At 44.6% G+C, this 18,988-nt stretch overlaps 2 protein-coding genes across 11 annotated transcripts in view; one reads left to right on the plus strand and one right to left on the minus strand.

Annotated features, from left to right (window-relative positions):
- Positions 1–15,896, plus strand: part of LOC116376734 (protein tweety homolog 1) — a 46,694-nt gene extending 30,798 nt beyond the window's left edge. For 2 of the 10 annotated variants that reach the window (XM_031838195.1, XM_031838187.1), the window contains exons 8-15: positions 4,293–4,368; positions 4,510–4,565; positions 4,826–4,918; positions 5,027–5,119; positions 5,213–5,352; positions 8,383–8,550; positions 11,709–11,787; positions 14,712–15,896. In XM_031838195.1, coding sequence (XP_031694055.1) covers positions 4,293–4,368; positions 4,510–4,565; positions 4,826–4,918; positions 5,027–5,119; positions 5,213–5,352; positions 8,383–8,550; positions 11,709–11,787; positions 14,712–14,795 — 789 coding nt within the window. In that variant the 3' untranslated portion in view covers positions 14,796–15,896. Of the gene's footprint in view, positions 1–4,292; positions 4,369–4,509; positions 4,566–4,825; positions 4,919–5,026; positions 5,120–5,212; positions 5,353–8,382; positions 8,551–11,708; positions 11,788–14,351; positions 14,602–14,706 lie in introns of those variants that run through there. The other 8 variants (XM_031785455.1, XM_031785465.1, XM_031785430.1 and 5 more) reach the window with 7 other exon arrangements.
- On the minus strand, positions 14,951–18,413 carry LOC116353028 (josephin-2-like). Its single transcript, XM_031785484.1, has 5 exons — positions 18,171–18,413; positions 17,808–17,936; positions 17,435–17,560; positions 16,987–17,181; positions 14,951–16,651 (listed from the first exon to the last, which is right to left on the minus strand). Exons 1-5 carry the CDS (start codon positions 18,305–18,307, stop codon positions 16,540–16,542), a joined length of 699 nt encoding a protein of 232 aa, XP_031641344.1. The 5' UTR covers positions 18,308–18,413; the 3' UTR covers positions 14,951–16,539.
- Between the last annotated feature and the right edge of the window lie 575 nt (positions 18,414–18,988).

Consider the following 18,988-nt stretch of genomic DNA (forward strand, 5'->3'; position numbering starts at 1 on the left):
TCTATACAGTATGGAGAGGGACAGTAGGTCTATACAGTATGGAGAGGGACAGTAGGTCTATACAGTATGGAGAGGGACAGTAGGTCTATACAGTATGGAGAGGGACAGTAGATCTATACAGTATGGAGAGGGACAGTAGATCTATACAGTATGGAGAGGGACAGTAGATCTATACAGTATGGAGAGGGACAGTAGGTCTATTCAACACGTAAAGGTACAGTAGATCTATACATCATGGAGAGGGACAGTAGGTCTATACAGTATGGAGAGGGACAGTAGGTCTATACAGTATGGAGAGGGACAGTAGGTCTATACAGTATGGAGAGGGACAGTAGATCTATACATCATGGAGAGGGACAGTAGATCTATACAGTATGGAGAGGGACAGTAGGTCTATACAGTATGGAGCGGGACAGTAGGTCTATACAGTATGGAGAGGGACAGTAGGCCAATACAGTATGGAGAGGGACAGTAGGTCTATACAATATGGAGATGGACACTAGATCTATACAGTATGGAGAGGGACAGTAGGTCTATACGGTATGGAGAGGGACAGTAGATCTATACAGTATGGAGAGGGACAGTAGATCTATACAGTATGGAGAGGGACAGTAGGTCTATTCAACACGTAAAGGTACAGTAGATCTATACATCATGGAGAGGGACAGTAGGTCTATACAGTATGGAGAGGGACAGTAGGTCTATACAGTATGGGGAGGGACAGTAGGTCTATACAGTATGGAGAGGGACAGTAGATCTATACAGTATGGAGAGGGACAGTAGGCCTATACAGTATGGAGAGGGACAGTAGGTCTATACAATATGGAGATGGACACTAGATCTATACAGTATGGAGAGGGACAGTAGGTCTATACAGTATGGAGAGGGACAGTATATCTATACAGTATGGAGAGGGACAGTAGATCTATACAGTATGGAGAGGGACAGTAGGTCTATTCAACACGTAAAGGTACAGTAGATCTATACATCATGGAGAGGGACAGTAGGTCTATACAGTATGGAGAGGGACAGTAGGTCTATACAGTATGGGGAGGGACAGTAGGTCTATACAGTATGGAGAGGGACAGTAGATCTATACATCATGGAGAGGGACAGTAGATCTATACAGTATGGAGAGGGACAGTAGGTCTATACAGTATGGAGAGGGACAGTAGGTCTATACAGTATGGAGAGGGACAGTAGGTCTATACAGTATGGAGAGGGACGGTATATCTATACAACATGGAGAGGGACAGTAGGTCTATTCAACACGTAAAGGTACAGTAGATCTATACATCATGGAGAGGGACAGTAGATCTATACAGTATGGAGAGGGACAGTAGATCAATACAGTATGGAGAGGGACAGTAGGTCTATACAGTATGGAGAGGGACAGTAGGTCTATACAGTATGGAGAGGGACAGTAGGTCTATACAGTATGGAGAGGGACAGTAGATCTATACAGTATGGAGAGGGACAGTAGGTCTATTCAACACGTAAAGGTACAGTAGATCTATACATCATGGAGAGGGACAGTAGCTCTATACAGTATGGAGAGGGACATTAGATCTATACAGCATGGAGAGGGACAGTAGCTCTATACAGTATGGAGAGGGACAGTAGCTCTATACAGTATGGAGAGGGACAGTAGGTCTATACAGTATGGAGAGGGACAGTAGGTCTATACAGTATGGAGAGGGACAGTAGGTCTATACAGTATGGAGAGGGACAGTAGGTCTATACAGTATGGAGAGGGACAGTAGATCTATACAGTATGGAGAGGGACAGTAGATCTATACAGTATGGAGAGGGACAGTAGGTCTATTCAACACGTAAAGGTACAGTCGATCTATACATCATGGAGAGGGACAGTAGGTCTATACAGTATGGAGAGGGACAGTAGGTCTATACAGTATGGAGAGGGACAGTAGGTCTATGGAGAGGGACATTAGGTCTATACAGTATGGAGAGGGACAGTAGGTCTATACAGTATGGAGAGGGACAGTAGATCTATACAGTATGGAGAGGGACAGTAGGTCTATACAGTATGGAGAGGGACAGTAGGTCTATACAGTATGGAGAGGGACAGTAGGTCTATACAATATGGAGATGGACAGTAGATCTATACAGTATGGAGAGGGACAGTAGGTCTATACAGCATGGAGAGGGACAGTAGATCTATACAGTATGGAGAGGGACAGTAGATCTATACAGTATGGAGAGGGACAGTAGGTCTATTCAACACGTAAAGTTACAGTAGATCTATACATCATGGAGAGGGACAGTAGGTCTATACAGTATGGAGAGGGACAGTAGGTCTATACAGTATGGAGAGGGACAGTAGATCTATACAGTATGGAGAGGGACAGTAGGTCTATACAGTATGGAGAGGGACAGTAGGTCTATACAGTATGGAGAGGGACAGTAGGTCTATACAGTATGGAGAGGGACAGTAGGTCTATACAGTATGGAGAGGGACAGTAGGTCTATACAGTATGGAGAGGGACAGTAGGTCTATACAGTATGGAGAGGGACAGTAGGTCTATACAGTATGGAGAGGGACAGTAGGTCTATACATCATGGAGAGGGACAGTAGGTCTATACAGTATGGAGAGGGACAGTAGGTCTATACAGTATGGAGAGGGACAGTAGGTCTATACAGTATGGAGAGGGACAGCAGGTCTATACAGTATGGAGAGGGACAGCAGATCTATACAGTATGGAGAGGGACAGTAGATCTATACAGTATGGAGAGGGACAGTAGGTCTATTCAACACGTAAAGGTACAGTAGATCTATACATCATGGAGAGGGACAGTAGGTCTATACAGTATGGAGAGGGACAGTAGGTCTATACAGTATGGAGAGGGACAGTAGGTCTATACAGTATGGAGAGGGACAGTAGATCTATACATCATGGAGAGGGACAGTAGATCTATACAGTATGGAGAGGGACAGTAGGTCTATACAGTATGGAGAGGGACAGTAGGTCTATACAGTATGGAGAGGGACAGTAGGCCTATACAGTATGGAGAGGGACAGTAGGTCTATACAATATGGAGATGGACAGTAGGTCTATACAGTATGGAGAGGGACAGTAGGTCTATACAGTATGGAGAGGGACAGTAGATCTATACAGTATGGAGAGGGACAGTAGATCTATACAGTATGGAGAGGGACAGTAGGTCTATTCAACACGTAAAGGTACAGTAGATCTATACATCATGGAGAGGGACAGTAGGTCTATACAGTATGGAGAGGGAAAGTAGGTCTATACAGTATGGGGAGGGACAGTAGGTCTATACAGTATGGAGAGGGACAGTAGGTCTATACAGTATGGAGAGGGACAGTAGATCTATACATCATGGAGAGGGACAGTAGATCTATACAGTATGGAGATGGACAGTAGATCTATACAGTATGGAGAGGGACAGTAGGTCTATACAGTATGGAGAGGGACATTAGATCTATACAGCATGGAGAGGGACAGTAGCTCTATACAGTATGGAGAGGGACAGTAGCTCTATACAGTATGGAGAGGGACAGTAGGTCTATACAGTATGGAGAGGGATAGTAGGTCTATACAGTATGGAGAGGGAGAGTAGGTCTATACAGTATGGAGAGGGACAGTAGGTCTATACAGTATGGAGAGGGACAGTAGGTCTATACAGTATGGAGAGGGACAGTAGGTCTATACATCATGGAGAGGGACAGTAGATCTATACAGTATGGAGAGGGACAGTAGGTCTATACAGTATGGAGAGGGACAGTAGGTCTATACAGTATGGAGAGGGACAGTAGGTCTATACAATATGGAGATGGACAGTAGATCTATACAGTATGGAGAGGGACAGTAGATCTATTCAACACGTAAAGGTACATTAGATCTATTCAACATGTAAAGGTACAGTATATCTATTCAACCTGTAAAGGTACAGTAGATCTATACATCATGGAGAGGGACAGTAGATCTATTCAACACGTAAAGGTACAGTAGGTCTATACAGTATGGAGAGGGACAGTAGATCTATTCAACACGTAAAGGTACAGTAGATCTATGCAGCATGTTATTCACTCAGTAAATCAATAGAACAGGCAGTGGGCCAAGTGCTGCAGTCAGATATCTGAGGAGAGACGTGTGTCAGTCAGTCAGTGTGTCTCTGTTAACTTTTCCCTTGTGATCTCTCCCTCAATTTCTCTCCCCCTTCACCTCTCTACCTCTCTCTCTTTCTATGTCTTTCTTTCTATATCCCTCTACCTCTCTTCCCCCTCTACCTCTCTCTGCATCTCCAGTCTGTCAGTGACTTCTGTACAGATCCTAACACCTTTGTGCTCAACTCCACCCACTTCAACTCTGGGACCAGCTCAGGTACAGTAGTGCATCGCTGCACACTAACAAAGAGACTCTGATCATTTCATTCATATAGCCATTCATTTTGATGCTGAAATGCCCTGACACACTTTATTCATTGCTGATTGATGGTCTGCTGCTGTCCTCTGTCCTATCCAGACGTGTTGGATTATTACCTGACCTGCAGCAGACGTATGAACAGCCCTTTCCAGCAGGTAGTAACTGTTCTCTGTAGATGCTGTGTCTCACGTAGTGGTGTTAGGGGATCAGGGTTTCAATAGCACATTAGTGGGCTGGACCAATGTAAATATAAATATTATTTCTGGGCAGCTCTGTAATTCCAACCCTGGTGGCACTGATATAGGACAGTAAGTAAACGTGTATTATCTGATAGGTACTGATCAGGATGTTTATAGATTATACAGTGTTAGCATGATGATGCGAAGCAATATTTTCAATGACCTGTTGTCTGCAGCTGCTGACCCAGTCACAGAGGGCCCTTTCCAGCATCCACACACACCTATCCAGCCTGGACCGGAATGCTCTCCCACAGGTCCCCAAGGCAGAGGTACGTCACACTGGGCCAGGGTGCAACCCATGACACAAAATGGCTGACAAATACATAAACAGTTTATGAAACTAAGTGTGATATTATCCTTACCTATTGTTGTTGTAGAAGTCACTCCGGGAGGTTCAGCAGATTCTCAATGCCACAGAGGGCAACTTTCACCAGCTGGTGGCGCTACTCCACTGTCGAGGTCTCAACAAGGTAGGCCTGGTGTTTAACATGGGGTGTAATGGTCTCTGGTGTGTTCTTGCTGTTTTCTCAAGTCTTTTTGCTCTTTCTGTCTCTGTTTATTAGGATTATATTGACTCTTTGAAAGGCCTGTGCTCTGATGGGATGGAGGGATTGCTCTACCTCTCTCTCTACTCTTTCCTTTCGGCTCTGGCCTTCACTGCCATCCTCTGTTCCCTGCCCGGCGCCTGGAGAAGCTTCCCCAGGTGTGTGTGTCTGTGTGTGTGTGTGTGTGTGTGTGTGAGAGAGAGATAGAGAACGAGATATGTTATTGATGTCATAATGTTGTTGCTGAAATTTTCTACATCATAGTTTAACATTTCCTCTGAACATGCTCAGCAGTAAGGTAAGGTTGTACTACAGTGGGGCAAAAAAGTTTTTAGTCAGCCACCAATTGTGCAAGTTCTCCCACTTAAAAAGATGAGAGAGGCCTGTAATTTTCATCATAGGTACACTTCTACTATGACAGACAAAATGAGAAAAAAAATACAGAAAATCACATTGTAGGATTTTTTATGAATTTATTTGCAAATTATGGTGGAAAATAAGTATTTGGTCACCTACAAACAAGCAAGATTTCTGTCTCTCACAGACCTGTAACCTCTTCTTTAAGAGGCTCCTCTGTCCTCCACTCGTTACCTGTATTAATGGCACCTGTTTGAACTTGTTATCTGTATAAAATAAACCTGTCCACAACCTCAAACAGTCACACTCCAAACTCCACTATGGCCAAGACCAAAGAGCTGTCAAAGGACACCAGAAACAAAATTGTAGACCTGCACCAGGCTGGGAAGACTGAATCTGCAATAGGTAAGCAGCTTGGTTTGAATAAATCAACTGTGGGAGCAATTATTAGGAAATGGAAGACATACAGGCCCACTGATAATCTCCCTCGATCTGGGGCTCCACGCAAGATCTCACCCCATGGGGTCAAAATGATCACAAGAACGGTGAGCAAAAATCCCAGAACCACACAGGGGGACCTAGTGAATGACCTGCAGAGAGCTGGGACCAAAGTAATAAAGCCTACCATCAGTAACACAGTACGCCACCAGGGACTCAAATCCTGCAGTGCCAGATGTGTCCCCCTGCTTAAGTCAGTACATGTCCAGGCCCGTCTGAAGTTTGCTAGAGAGCATTTGGATGATCCAGAAGAAGATTGGGAGAATGTCATATGGTCAGATGAAACCAAAATAGAACTTTTTGGTAAAAACTCAACTCGTCGTGTTTGGAGGACAAAGAATGCTCTTTGTGGAAACATCATGCTTTGGGGCTGTTTTTCTGCAAAGGGACCAGGGCGACTGGTCTGTGTAAAGGAAAGAATGAATGGGGCCATATATCGTGAGATTTTGAGTGAAAACCTGATCCCAAACACACCCCCCCCCCCCCCCCCCCCCCCCCGGGCCACGAAGGAGTGGCTTCGTAAAGCATTTCAAGGTCCTGGAGTGGCCTAGCCAGTCTCCAGATCTCAACCCCATAGAAAATCTTTGTAGGGAGTTGAAAGTCTGTGTTGCCCAGCAACAGCCCCAAACATCACTGCTCTAGAGGAGATCTGCATGGAGGAATGGGCCAAGATACCAGCAACAGTGTGTGAAAACCTTGTCAAGACTTACAGAAAACGTTTGACCTCTCATTGCCAACAAAGGGTATATAACAAATTATTAAAAAACTTTTGTTATTGACCAAATACTTATTTTCCACCATAATTTGCAAATAAATTCATAAAAAATCCTACAATGTGAATTTCTGTATTTTTTTTCTTCTCATTTTGTCTGTCATAGTTGAAGTGTACATATGATGTATATTACAGGCCTCTCTCATATTTTTAAGTGGGAGAACTTGCACAATTGGTGGCTGACTAAATACTTTTTTTGCCCCACTGTATATAGAGGTGCATCTCTAGGTGTGGGTTGACGTACTGTATGGGTATGTAATTCACTACTGTACCTACAGGTCTGTCAGAGCTTCTGTCTTTTCGTCTGTCTGTAGTAAACAGTTTCCAACTGTGTCACAGCCAGAAACATGAAGTGAAAAACAGATTCAGGGATGAACAAGGGGATACATTTTTTCTATTTGCGAATATCGATGTAAAATTACAGGAGGTCTGTATTCCAAAGGACATTGCTGAATGCACCATCACAAACCCATTAATTGAACAGATAAAAACATCTATATATAGTACTGTGCAACAGTTTTAGGCAGGTGTGAAAAAATGCTGTAAAGTAAGAATGCTTTAAAATAAATAGACATGTTAATAGTTTATATTTATCAATTAACAAAATGCAAAGTGAGCGAACAGAAGAAAAATCTACATCAAATCAATATTTGGTGTGATCACCCTTTGCCTTCAAAACAGCATAAATTCTTCTAAACTGTACACTTACAGATTTTGAAGGAACTCGGCAGGTAGGCTGGCCCAAACGTCTTGGAGAACTAACCACAGTTCTTCTGTGGATTTAGGCAGCCTCAGGTGCTTCTCTCTCTTCATGTAATCCCAGCCAGACTCGATTATATTGAGATCAGGGCTCGGTGGGGGCCGTACCATCACTTCTAGGACTCCTTGTTCTTCTTTACGCTGAAGATAGTTCTTAATGACTTTCGCTGTATGTTTGGGGTTGTTGTCATGCTGCAGATTAAATTTGGGGCCAATCAGATGCTTCCCAGATGGTATTGCATGATGGATAAATATCTGCCTGTACTTCTCAGTATTGAGGAGACCATTAATTCTGACCAAATCCCCAACATTTGCAGAAATGAATTGATGATCATTAGCACCTGTTTGGTATAATTGTTTAATCATACACCTGACTATATGCCTACAAAATCCCTGACTTTGTGCAAGTGTACCTACAATAATTGATGCTGTTTTGAAGGCAAAGCATAACAAATATGGATTTGATTTAGATTTTTCTTCTGTTCACTCACTTTGCATTTTGTTTAGTGATAAATATAATCTATTAACATGTCTATTTTTGAAAGCATTCTTACCTTACAGCATTTTCTCACACCTGCCTAAAACTTTTACACAGTACTGTATATTATTATTTTACATTTTTTTTTCTTTTTTTTTCTTGTACAGTAGGGTAAAAGTACACATGTTGTGGCTGTCTTCCACACATGAAGAGTGTGTTCCTTATCTGTTCCATAGGATTTCACAGGTTCATACAATGTGTTATCAAAACCCCTAATTGTTGTTCTCATGAGTTCTCCTCTCCCCCCTCTCTGACGGGCGACAGTGATTCCGAGGAGTATGAAGATTCGGACAGCGAGAGCGAGGACCCCTTCACTTCCCATCAGGCACGTAGACAGCCGGCCGCGGGGTCTCAGCGAGGGGCCTTGCCCCCCTTCTATAATTACCAGGGAGCCGGGTGGACTCCTCCCTTTTCTAGCGCGCCACCGCTCCCGTGAGTAACACAGACACACAGACACACAGACAGACAGACAGACAGAGTTGCCTCAGAGAGACCCCCCGGGAATAAGATGACGTTTCCCCCAGTCATTGATCCAAGTTCATTTTTTTTTTTTACAATAGTGGTTGAGGATGAAGACTTGGGGGAGGTTAAGCTGATCCTAGATCTGTGCCTTGGTGTAACTTCAACTCAAAGCTCCCAACTGAAGCCAACAAGATCAGGACACTCATATAGGCCCAGTATAGAGTAGTGGAGCGTGCATGAACACACACAGACCTACTGACTAAGTCTGTTATGTTAACGAGCATAAGTGAAGGATAGGTACAAAACAGAGACACAGAGGTTTTAGATGCACAGCTTGAAAAGACACACATATTTACTTCACCACACCCTGTAATGTTAGCATACATGAACACATGGCAAACGTTTGACATTGGAAATACATTGGATATAGTTCTACCTCACACCCACCCATACATGTACAGTGATGGAGTAGTCAGAACCACTCTGCCTCCATATAGACACATCCGGATCGCTTTGTCAGGGGAAGCAAACACACGCAATGCAGACAGACACACAGACAGATCTACTGTGGACTGCAGGGTAGGCTGAGAAACAGACACACAGATAGAGAAACAGACACACAGACAGATCTACTGTGGACTGCAGGGTAGGCTGAGAAACAGACACACAGATAGAGAAACAGACACACAGACAGATCTACTGTGGACTGCAGGGTAGGCAGAGAAACAGACACACAGACAGGTCTACTGTGGACTGCAGGGTAGGCAGAGAAACAGACACACAGACAGGTCTACTGTGGACTGCAGGGTAGGCAGAGAAACAGACACACAGACAGGTCTACTGTGGACTGCAGGGTAGGCAGAGAAACAGACACACAGACAGGTCTACTGTGGACTGCAGGGTAGGCAGAGAAACAAACACACAGATAGGGCTACTGTGGACTTCAGGGTAGGCAGAGAAACAGACACAACTCCAGAAGTCTGTCTTTCTGTGTGTCTGTCTATCGGTCTGTCGCGCCTTCCAAGACAGACACAGACCGGTCCGATCGATCACTCACAGATCTTGAGTGTGTTTCAAATGACACCCTATTCACCATATAGTGCACTACTTGGTGCTAAGTGTCTAAAAGTAGTGCACTATATGGGGAATAGGGTGTCATTTGAGACACAGGCCTTAATACTGCGGAGATATGAGGCTCAGGTTGACCTAGGTAAACCCCATCACTCCCACCCACCATCCACACTGTGGTGTCCAAGTCTCACGTTATCAAGTCTCTCAAATTACTCTCACCTCTCTCTCTTTCTGTCTCTGTCCTTTGTTATTTCTTTATCACCCTCTCACTCTCTCTCGGTCTTTCACTCCCTCTCACTGTCTCTTCCTCTCTCTCACTCTCTCTCGGTCTTTCACTCCCTCTCACTGTCACTTCCTCTCTCTCACTCCCTCTCACTCTCTCTCTGTCTTTCACTCTCTCTCACTGTCACTTCCTCTCTTTCACTCCCTCACTGTCACTTCCTCTCTTTCACTCCCTCTCACTGTCTCTTCCTCTCTTTCACTCCCTCTCACTGTCTCTTCCTCTCTTTCACTCTCTCTCACTGTCTCTTCCTCTTTCACTTCCTCTCACTGTCACTTCCTCTCACTCTCTCTCGGTCTTTCACTCCCTCTCACTCTCTCGGTCTTTCACTCTCTCTCACTGTCTCTTCCTCTCTTTCACTCTCTCTCACTGTCTCTTCCTCTATTTCACTCTCTCTCACTGTCTCTTCCTCTATTTCACTCTCTCTCACTGTCTCTTCCTCTCTTTCACTCCCTCTCACTGTCTCTTCCTCTCTTTCACTCCCTCTCACTGTCTCTTCCTCTCTTTCACTCCCTCTCACTGTCACTTCCTCTCTTTCACTCTCTCTCACTGTCTCTTCCTCTCTCTCACTCCCTCTCACTGTCTCTTCCTCTCTTTCACTCCCTCTCACTCTCTCTCGGTCTTTCACTCCCTCTCACTGTCTCTTCCTCTCTTTCACTCTCTCTCACTGTCTCTTCCTCTCTTTCACTCTCTCTCACTGTCTCTTCCTCTCTTTCACTCTCTCTCACTGTCTCTTCCTCTCTTTCACTCCCTCTCACTGTCTCTTCCTCTCTTTCACTCCCTCTCACTGTCTCTTCCTCTCTTTCACTCCCTCTCACTGTCTCTTCCTCTCTTTCACTCCCTCTCACTGTCTCTTCCTCTCTTTCACTCCCTCTCACTGTCTCTTCCTCTCTTTCACTCTCTCTCACTGTCTCTTCCTCTCTTTCACTCTCTCTCACTCTCTTCCTCTTTCACTCTCTCTCACTGTCTCTTCTTCTCTTTCACTCTCTCTCTCTCTCTCTCGGTCTTTCACTCTCTTTCTATACTTTGCCAGTCCAGTTAATGCCCTAAGAAGTGTACTTTCCTACCTTATGTCTTAGCATGTAGAACATAACTAAATGCCAAGTCCAGTTGGTGTATTCAGGCGCTGTAAACACTGTGATCGTCAGTGGCCCTAGCCTAGATCTAATAGTAACAGTATCATGACCAAACTGCCCAGAGTAAAGTAACTCAGATTCCAGGTACCCAATAAACAATAAGAATGCAGTGGACTCCTGATAAATGCTCTGGTTTGGGGCCGTCTGGAAAGCACACACTAAAGTGGAGCATGTGGATATCCAGAGCAATTAAAAATGAATGTATTTTGAATTGAGACTGGTGAAGTCTGAAGTTTTAAGTTGCCATGCACGTACACGTTGTACACAAATGTGCATTTCATCATTGTACATGAGTTTGCATTTCCCAAAGTGGACTTCTCAGGAGTGGACTGTGTGTATAATATCTGAAACCTCCAGCTATCCCCCTGCCTACGTAGATATAGTGCCCTAATAACACTAATGCCACCAGTTATAAGGAGGTCCGTTTCTACATCACCATTTCGCTAATCGCTCTTCCTCCCTTTCTCTTCTTACCCCACCTCGGTTCCCTCCTTTGGTCCACCTCCATCTTTTCGTCTTTCTCAATGTGTCTCATCCCTTTTTCCCCTCTCTCTCACTCATTCTCCACTCCTGCTCCTATTCCTCCTCTTCTGTCTTCCACCTTTTCCTTTCGTTTCCTCTCTCTTTCTGTCTCTACACAGGACTCCAAACGTTTCCTCCAATGGCAACCCTGGCTATGAGAGCCTACCCCTGACTGACAGGCAGTCCCCACCCCCCTCTGTGAGTTCCTTTGTATTCGTGACATCCTAATCTGTGGCATTTATCATCACTATGCATGTAAATCGTCCCTCGAGGTGTTTTTTGCCTGTACGTTTGTTGTTAGTCGATAATAAACATTCTGGATATAACTAACTGGTGGTGGTGATGGTCAAGGTGGTGATGGTCAAGGTGGTGATGGTCAAGGTGGTGATGGTCAAGGTGGTGATGGTCAAGGTGGTGATGGTGGTCATGGTGGTGATGGTCAAGGTGGTGATGGGAGTGGTGATGGTGGTCATGGTGGTGATGGTCAAGGTGGTGATGGGAGTGGTCATGGTGGGGATGGTCAATGTGGTGATGGTGGTGATGGTGATGGTAGTGGTGATGATGGTTGTGATGGTTGTGATGGTGGTGATGGTAGTTGGGATGATGGTGGTGATGGTAGTGGGGATGGTGGTGATGGTAGTTGTGGTGATGATGGTTGTGATGGTAGTGGGGATGGTGGTGATGGTAGTGGGGATGGTGGTGATGGTCAAGGTGGTGATGGGAGTGGTGATGGTGGTCATGGTGGGGATGGTCAATGTGGTGATGGTGGTGATGGTAGTGGTGATGATGGTTGTGATGGTGGTGATGGTAGTTGGGATGATGGTGGTGATGGTAGTGGGGATGGTGGTGATGGTAGTGGGGATGGTGGTGATGGTAGTTGTGGTGATGATGGTTGTGATGGTAGTGGGGATGGTGGTGATGGTAGTGGGGATGGTGGTCATGGTGGTGATGGTCAAGGTGGTGATGGGAGTGGTGATGGTGGTCATGGTGGGGATGGTCAATGTGGTGATGGTGGTGATGGTAGTGGTGATGATGGTTGTGATGGTGGTGATGGTAGTTGGGATGATGGTGGTGATGGTAGTGGGGATGGTGGTGATGGTAGTTGTGGTGATGATGGTTGTGATGGTAGTGGGGATGGTGGTGATGGTAGTGGGGATGGTGGTCATGGTGGTGATGGTAGTGGGGATGGTGGTCATGGTGGTGATGGTCAAGGTGGTGATGGGAGTGGTGATGGTGGTCATGGTGGGGATGGTCAATGTGGTGATGGTGGTGATGGTAGTGGTGATGATGGTTGTGATGGTGGTGATGGAAGTGGAGATGATGGTTGTGGTGATGGTAGTTGGGATGATGGTGGTGATGGTAGTGGGGATGGTGGTGATGGTAGTTATGGTGATGATGGTTGTGATGGTAGTGGGGATGGTGGTGATGGTAGTGGGGATGGTGGTGGTGGTGATGGTAGTGGAGATGGTGGTGATAATGGTTGTGATGATAATAGTTGTGATGGTGGTGGTGATAGTTGTGGGGATGGTGGTGATGGTAGTGGGGATGATGGTTGTGATGGTAGTGGGGATGGTGGTGATGGTTGTGATGATAATGGTTGTGATGGTAGTGGTTGTGATGGTAGTGGTGATGATGGTTGTGATGGTATTGGGGATGGTGGTGATAATGGTTGTGATGATAATAGTTGTGATGGTGGTGATGATAGTTGTGATGGTAGTGGGGATGGTTGTGATGGTCGTGGGGATGATGGTTGTGATGGTAGTGGGGATGGTGGTGATGATAGTTGTGATGGTAGTGGGGATGGTGGTGATGGTAGTGGGGATGGTGGTGATGGTAGTGGGGATGGTGGTGATGGTAGTGGGGATGATGGTTGTGATGGTAGTGGGGATGGTGTTGATGGTGGTGATGGTAATGGTTGTGATGGTAGTGGTGATGATGGTTGTGATGGTGGTGGTGATAGTTGTGGGGATGGTGGTGATGGTAGTGGGGATGATGGTTGTGATGGTAGTGGGGATGGTGGTGATGGTTGTGATGATAATGGTTGTGATGGTAGTGGTTGTGATGGTAGTGGTGATGATGGTTGTGATGGTATTGGGGATGGTGGTGATAATGGTTGTGATGATAATAGTTGTGATGGTGGTGATGATAGTTGTGATGGTAGTGGGGATGGTGGTGATGGTAGTGGGGATGATGGTTGTGATGGTAGTGGGGATGGTGGTGATGATAGTTGTGATGGTAGTGGGGATGGTGGTGATGGTAGTGGGGATGGTGGTGATGGTAGTGGGGATGGTGGTGATGGTAGTGGGGATGATGGTTGTGATGGTAGTGGGGATGGTGTTGATGGTTGTGATGATAATGGTTGTGATGGTAGTGGTGATGATGGTTGTGATGGTATTGGGGATGGTGGTGATGGTGGTGAGGATGGTGGTGTGGCTCCAACCTCACAGGGCCCTGTAGGCCAGGAGTGTAGGCATGGGTGGGCCTGGGTAGCATTGGCCCATCCAAATTTCTGCAGGCCCATCTACCAACTAAATTCTGTCTACGCACCTGCTGTAAACTGGCATTCTTTTTTTTATTCAACTAACCTAAAGTATGTGTACTATTACTTGAATGGGAAAGCTCACTTTCTGCCCCTAACAACTAACTCCGTCGGTTGTCACCTCTCTGACTTTGGACATGCTAGAAAGGAAGTAAATACAGTGCTTTCTGACCACAAACCTGAGACCTAACCCTAACCATTACCCTACCTTTGTCCTTTCTAGCATTACCATCCCAGTCCTAACTTTTACAACAGACCCTGGTGCTTGTGGTAGAAGTTGCCTCCATCCACCTCTGATCTGGGATCAGATTACCTGACACCCATTCCTAACCTTAACCATTTGGAGGTAAAGACCCTGGATCAGTGGTTGTGGATAACTTCTACATCCTCTACCCCTGTTGTTAGGGGAATAATGTGACCATGTGAGTGCTCATCTTCATAAATGAGATGATTTTGAAACAAATTTGAATAATGGAGATTTCTTGTTGTTTTCTTGTCTCCCTTTTCTCTGTACACCCTCCTCTGTGGATCTTCAATGGCGGCTCCCCCATATCGAATCAAAACGCTGTTTCTGAAAGTACAGTACTCTCCCAGCATGCTGACTGGTTACGGGGGTAGTCAAACACACCCCAACTCCGCCCATTCAAGGAACCTGTATTCACGCTAATTCTTTTTTGTATAAAAAAGTTACCGATTTTTTTCCCGTTTTCTTATGGACACTTTACTGAGATGAAGAAAAAATAACTCATCCCCAAAAATTGAGCTTTAGATGTAAATTAAAGGTGCGTAACATCAGTACCAAGAAGGTTGAATGGCCTGCTGTAGAACCTCACAGTAAGCTAATGTCAGATAGATACAGTAGGTAGCATGATTATGAAGAGGTCTGAACCAGGTTCACTCGGTCAAAGTCACCCCTTACAATCCCCCTTGTCTGTCCAGTGTCAGTTGCGAGGCGAGCCAGAATGGTATTGACGTTATGACATTGTAGTTCTGTTTTTTTAAATGTAGCACCAATTTATTTTCACGTTTTTATATCTATATCTTGTTGTAGAGAAACACTGACACATAGAAACAAGACACATTTTTGGGTGAATGAATATGCAGTCTCCTCACTTGGTATTCAACGTGCAATTTTTATTTGATTTACTTTTTATAGGTGAAAATTCTGTACCTCCCTTGTATTACCTTCTGATACTATACTGTACATTTCACTGTTGATGACATTATCTAAATCGGGGATGGGCAACTCCTGTCCATGGGGCCGGAGTGGTGAATAAACTAATTGCATTCTAAACTGAAGATCATGATTAGGCGATTATTGGAGTCCGGGGCAGAAGGGACACCAAGTCCCCAAGGACTGGAGTTGCCCATCCCCTCATGAAACTTTGCTCTTAAAAAGAACATTCAAGAGAGGGCTATAGTACCACCTCTTTGTAGGCTGAATGGAGAACTACAACTCCCATCCAACCTCGAGACCATTAGAGAACTACAAATCCCATGCAATGACAGCAGGCACATAGCAATAAAACTCCTGCCACTGGTGCTGCAGTAGCCCTACCATAAATAGCAATAACTATATAGCAGTGGGTTTCTGGGGTCTCTATAGGATGTTATGTAAATATGTGATGTCAGATTTCATTGAACACCCTCCTTGCCTACTGACCTTGTTAACCCTTGAATTGCGTTTGTATGGTATAATCAATGCTCCTTTTGAATGGCATCCTTTTTCACTCCAGAGTCTAATATAAATAAAATAACAATGAATAAAGTTGCCTTGTTTAAATCACTCAAAAGGTACTGCTGAACCTCAAAGATTGTATGCACACAAAGACAATGAGACACATCATTACATATAAATAACATTTTCTTTATATCCTCTGTGTGTGTAGTTTGAGCGCGTGTAACAGAAAGACAGTACTCCCATTCACTTGGATATGCAGTTAGATGTAAACGCAGACAGAACACAAACATAGAAGCATTATTTTCACACAGTCAGTTGTCAACATGACATCCAGTGCCTCCTCTGTACCTTCTCAGTGCATAGAATAACTAAAAGACAAACCAGTTCTAACTGGTCTACCTTGACAGTGCAGTGCATAGGAAGAGAAGAGAAGGAAGGAAGAGAGAGAAGGAAAGAGGATATAGATGCTGCTGTAGTGTAGAAATCCAAACAAAGGCCAGTAAACTTACAAACAAGCCATTTGGGACAGAAATCCCTCGTCATCTTAAATTCTCTTTGGAACTTCGTGTGTGTAACAGTGCCCACACTCCTCAGCAACCGGTAATGCATTTCCTGAAATATGTACTTTTTGTTAAGAGTCTCTTGTTTTCTAAAATGTTATTTGTTTTTCCAGAGTAGAGCAGGAGTTTGAGTCCCATGTTGAATGAATGAAATGCCCAGGCCAGATGAATCACTTCCTGAGGTCATCAGAGTTCAGCCAGGTTCCGTACTCCTCCACGTCCCTCCTCACAACCAGGAGCATCTCTGCCACGTCCGGAGACAGCTGTTCACTGAGAAATGTACTGAGAGAGAGAAGCAGAGTGTGGTGAGGGAGAGAGCGATAGAGACTGGTTTACAAGAGTGCAAAGTACAAACAGACACTGTGGTAAGCCCCATGTGACCACTCCTCTAACAGGATCAGATTGAACTCTAACTGACGAGTAGTCTACCACAGTCAAATTGTGGGCTGCATTCAAGAGTTCCTGACAGGATTACTATGTCTTTTTTTTTACAGAGGAACATTTCTGTTTGTAAACAACAAGCATGAGAAGTTGAGCGTAAAGTTTGAGATACTGTGCCTTTGATTAGGAGTTGTACAATACATGTCTGCATAGTCATCATCCCTCCCATCACTCACCGGAGATCTGCTTCGTTCCCGATGCAGACAGGACTCTTTAGTTTGGAGTCGAGGTTGTAGTAGTGTCCATTAACCTGGCGCACTGCAAGCCAGTGCCGCCGCTTGACGGGGAGGGACACAATTCCAAGAGAGACACGTGACGGAACGTTCAGGATGAACCCCTGGACCTTGTCAACACAGAGACTCTGTACTGTTCTGAGGGAGAAATAGGAAAAGGGAAGGAGATTTTGGTTTAAAATCAACAGAGCCACAGTGGTGGTGAAGGGGATGAACAGTAGGAGTAGACAGAATCTGTGGCGAAGTTTCCTTATCAGTATATTTTCTTTGGTCAATAAAACTGTAGCTCTTTGTGACCTGTACAGTACTTGGTTGGATTTATTACACAGGTGTATTTCATTGCCAATCATCTCTTCCGAATCTGTCTGGCCCTGAGGTATTGATGTCTGACCTGCGTTTGTCCCACCATACTGCAGCCAACTCTCTGCTCTGTAGGGCAGCCATGATGACGTTGACGTCATAGTTGCCTGTGCCCAGCATCGAGCGGTGAGGGTTCACCACACACTGTGGAGCTAGCCTGGGGAGGAAGGGGAAAGAGGGGAACATGGTAAAAACAGATTCACATGCTCTTGGAACTCATGGAGAAAGTGTGTGGTGGGTGCTCTTTGGATCACAAGCTTATAGCAGTACTTAATGATTTACATGCAGAGATTGCATATTGAAGAGCCTGTGTGTTATCATTGACACAAAGAACTCTGTTTAGCCAAAACACCGCCTCCTAAAGATGACATTACACACACATCGCCTGACCTAAGTGACCTCACCGCTTGCAGATGTCATCTGCCGTCTCCTTGGTGAACACTTGTTCTTGCAGAACGTTGTTCAGAGCATGAATGGCGCACAACTCCAGTCGCTGCTTCTCATGGAATACCTCTCCTTCGCTCATAATAACCCTGTTGAGACAAAATACACAAAACATAAGCATGTTGACTGCAGCTGTCCAATACATTGTTGAATATATTAACTTTCAACAAAACAGTGAAAAGGGAATGAATGAAATACTTTCCAAGGGAACAAAACAATAGCGATCTCCTCTGTAATACTCCAGAAAAAACACGTGCATTCGAAGTCCAATAGAATGCTTAATTTCATTAAATTATTAGCTAACTAAATAGATCAGTCTTTACCGTATTGGAAGTTGTCCGCAGTGTAATGGCCAAATAAAGCGGCGTATCAAAGTCAGTAATAGCTCTTTCGGTGCTCTTATTCCACGACAAACAAAATAATAAAATGTACCTAGTGTACACGTAAATCTATTATACATAAACTTGCTGATTTTACGCTCACAAGAACATGCTAGTGAACTCTCTAGTAAGAATGGGGAAAAACCGGAAGCTTGATTGTTGTTGTTCAACTGTCACGCCCCGTAAATTGAGCGTAGTTTTTGTCCTCGCTGAATTTCTCTGCAACGCGCATCAGGCTATCCAATCAGAGATTAGTGCGCGCTGAAAGCCAGGAACTATGCGTGGTGCCAGCAAAGATGGCGCGCCTGGAAAAGCCCATAGACTTAGATAGACATCGCATCATTGTATATGTACCATTATGGCGTTTGTGAGAGCAGGGGCAGAGCAATTGAGGGCATCTCCATTTTGAAGTAGTCAATTTTCTATGATTTGGTAAACAAACTGAATGTGTGCATACCACTGAGATATAATAAGAACTGAAGACTACATCCAAAATGTCAGTCCGTTGTTTTTCAAGGTAATCTACTCACTTTCGCATACGTTGATTAATTTCATGGACCATCTATATCTGGGATGCAACCGCACAAGGAGCAGTGCAAGCAGTGATGACGTCATCACACCATCCAAAAACAGAGCAGACATTTGATGAATATAAATGTAAATATATTTGGCTATGAGTGATGGAAAAAAAACGGCCTCAGCAACAACTATTGAAAAATTCATTGGATGTTTTGTTCACAAAGGAGATGACTAAGTGTCTT

Source organism: Oncorhynchus kisutch, linkage group LG2, assembly GCF_002021735.2.
Source record: "Oncorhynchus kisutch isolate 150728-3 linkage group LG2, Okis_V2, whole genome shotgun sequence".
Lineage (NCBI taxonomy): Eukaryota > Metazoa > Chordata > Actinopteri > Salmoniformes > Salmonidae > Oncorhynchus > Oncorhynchus kisutch.